This window comes from Sapajus apella, unplaced genomic scaffold (genome assembly GCF_009761245.1).
Source record: "Sapajus apella isolate SASKATOON/1434 unplaced genomic scaffold, GSC_monkey_1.0 scaffold192, whole genome shotgun sequence".
Lineage (NCBI taxonomy): Eukaryota > Metazoa > Chordata > Mammalia > Primates > Cebidae > Sapajus > Sapajus apella.
Window position 1 is genome coordinate 143,750 of NW_022437132.1, and position 2,828 is coordinate 146,577.

The window sequence follows — 2,828 nt, forward strand, 5'->3', positions numbered from 1 at the left end:
TGGGGGGGTGCTTTGGGGAGGTTCTCGCCCCGGAGCACCGGAGCTGCAGCCCGGGAGGAGCCGCGCAGTCCTGGGCCGGCCCACGGCGTCTCCTGGGATTCTTGGGTCAGACCGCCGTTTGTGCGTCTCCCGGCTTCCCAAATCACCCAAAAATTGGCACTTCACTTAGCGTCTCGGGAGCGCGTGGGAACTCAGAGAACTTTTCCACAAAGCCTGATGCCCTAATCCCGGGACTCTGGCAGCTGCGGGGGTCCCTGAGCCTGGCCCCTCCCTCCCCGACTTCTAAGAGAACTGGGGGTTTCCTGTCCGGTGTTCTCTCTCGGGGCCCTCCTGGCATAGCAGTAACTTTGCCCGAGGGGAGTAATTACAGACGCCCCTAAAGTCTGCAGTAAAGGTGCGCACGCACAGCAGCGTGGGTCAGTGCCAGAAACCCTGGGATCCAGGAGGTCGAGGCCTCCACGTCGGCGGGAACCCAGGCTGGCTACGTTCCTCGGCACGGGCCCAGGGTCCCGGCGTTCCCGCCGCGCTCCGGCCGATAAGGATGGGCGGAGTGCCTGGAGGCCCTATAAGGACGTCAGGGCGGCGGGCGCGGCCCCCAGAGCGAGTCAGGCGGCGCCATGCTCAGCGCCCAGGAGCGCGCTCAAATCACGCAGGTCTGGGACCTGATCGCGGGCCACGAGGCGCAATTTGGGGCGGAGCTGCTCCTCAGGTGGGTAGAGGCGGGGTCCCCGGGAGCTCAGGAAGGTGGACATGAGGGTGTTGGGCACGTGGGCCCCCAAGACCATCCGAGGTCTCTCGGGTGAGGATCCCTGAGGCTCTGGGCGGTGCAGGCGCTCATGACACCCCACGCAGCTGTCCTCCCCGGTCACCTACCTGCTCTTGCAGGCTCTTCACCGTGTACCCCAGCACCAAGGGCTACTTCCCACACCTGAGTGCCTGCCAGGACGCGGCGCAGCTGCTGAGCCACGGTCAGCGCATGCTGGCAGCCGTGGGCGCGGCGGTGCAGCACATGGACAACCTGCGCGCCGCGCTGAGCCCGCTGGCGGACCTACATGCGCTCGTGCTGCGCGTGGACCCAGCCAACTTTCCGGTGAGCCCTCTCGGGCCGGGACAATGGTGCAGAGCGAAGCCGGGGGTGGGGGGCCTCTGGGGGTCCTGCCGGGGCAGACCCCGTCTCACTGGCCCCTTCTCCCGCAGCTGCTAATCCAGTGTTTCCAGGTCGTGCTGGCCTCCCACCTGCAGGACGAGTTCACCGTGGAAATGCAGGCGGCGTGGGACAAGTTCCTGACTGGTGTGGCCGTGGTGTTGACCGAAAAGTACCGCTGAGTCCTGTGCGGCGCAGGTCTTGGTCTTTCCCTGTCAATAAACAGACGTCCCAAACATCTGGCCATGCCTGTGTGGTCTTTGGGGAGCTGGTAAAGTGAGGTCACTGTTGCTGGGCAGAGAAGCCCGAGGAAATACAGGAGCCTCCTAGAACCCTCAAATGCCACCCACCGCCAACAACACCACGCAGAAGTCTGTCCTCCCATGGCGGGAGTGCAGTGGGGCAGAGCAATGCGATGTATGTGGGAGGGGCCAGGTGGGGGAGGGTCTTTGATCTCAACTCTTGAATCCGGCTTCCCACTGTTAGCAAAGCACTTCCCCATCCACACATTCATTGATTCATTCATTCATGCATTCTCTCTCCATCCCCACTTCCTGCTGGGACCTGCAGATGCTAATCCTGGCCCCTTTTGCAGAGAGATGCAGAAACAGGTCCCAGAGCCAAATGTGCAGCCTAATTAGGGCCAACCAGAGCTTGCCTGGAGCAGAGGGCTCCATAGACCTCACTGTTCCTTTCCCTTTCCTTCCCCCAAGGACACTTCCTTGGCTGCAAACCTGTGCTAGGCTGGTTAGGCCTCGCAGTGACCCTCCAGCCATAGGGGTGAGGTGGAGAGGAAGTCCCCATGGCCACAATTTGGCAGACAGAGCAGGTTTAGGTCTGCAGGCTTCTCATTGACAAGCTGCGCAACCTGGGCGTGTCCCAGAGCTCTCTGGCCTTTACCCACCAAACAGAAAAACAATGCCCAACTCACGAGATTTTTGAAATAGTTTTTGAAATCATAACACAGGGTGGGTGCCTGCAGGCTTGTTGCCACGCCACGCCTCCACCCAGCCCCAGCTGCCTCGTCTCAGTCTCTGCAGGTGCCCAGACCAAGGTACTCCTTCCCCAGGTTCCCTCTTCCCCCTCCCCAGGACGGGGAAGGTAATCTTAGGGCTCCACCCCAGGCTTTTCAGACAAAGAACTGGGGCTGAGGAAAGAGTGGGACCCTGGAGGTGCCCACATCCTGAATGGGGTTGGCTCTGGGTTGGCAATCCTGGTTCTGTGTGGGGAGAACTGCACCAGGCCTGGCACCGAGGTCCAGCCTGGTGGTCAGCGCCTAGATCTGAAGAGAGATGCTGGAAGCTGAGCCCAGACTGTGAGTCAGTCAAACTGCCCCCAGCAGTCAGTGCCAGGGACCTGTTACCCTGCACAGCCTGGGAACGCCAGCCTGGTAGTTTGGGGAGCTTGACCCGGTGTTATCCACATCCTCCAACTGGGTTTTTGTGTTGTTTTGTTTTGTCTGGGAAGCTGAGGTGGGCCTGCTCCAGAGAAGGCATAAACCAGCCCCTGCCCTGGAAGGTGCCAGGCCTGCAGGCACTGGCTTAGGAGCTGGGGAGGAGACAGGGGCATCCAGGGGTCCTCTCAGGGAGTCCTAGCATTGCCGCCCTCCTTTGAAACCTCCCTGATTGAACCCAGTTAAAAAAAAAAGCTCTACACCAAAGCAAAACCCAGCAGAACAAACTAG

The 2,828-nt window shown here is 61.0% G+C and overlaps 1 protein-coding gene across 2 annotated transcripts in view; it reads left to right on the forward strand.

Annotated features, from left to right (window-relative positions):
* The first annotated feature begins 579 nt into the window (after window positions 1–579).
* HBM (hemoglobin subunit mu) overlaps window positions 580–2,828 on the forward strand; it is a 2,405-nt gene continuing 156 nt past the window's right edge. Inside the window, exons 1-3 of one of the 2 annotated variants that reach the window (XM_032269436.1) lie at window positions 580–709; window positions 886–1,090; window positions 1,198–1,384. In XM_032269436.1, coding sequence (XP_032125327.1) covers window positions 618–709; window positions 886–1,090; window positions 1,198–1,326 — 426 coding nt within the window. In that variant the 5' untranslated portion in view covers window positions 580–617 and the 3' untranslated portion in view covers window positions 1,327–1,384. Of the gene's footprint in view, window positions 710–885; window positions 1,091–1,197; window positions 1,385–2,828 lie in introns of those variants that run through there. The other variant, XM_032269435.1, reaches the window with a different exon arrangement.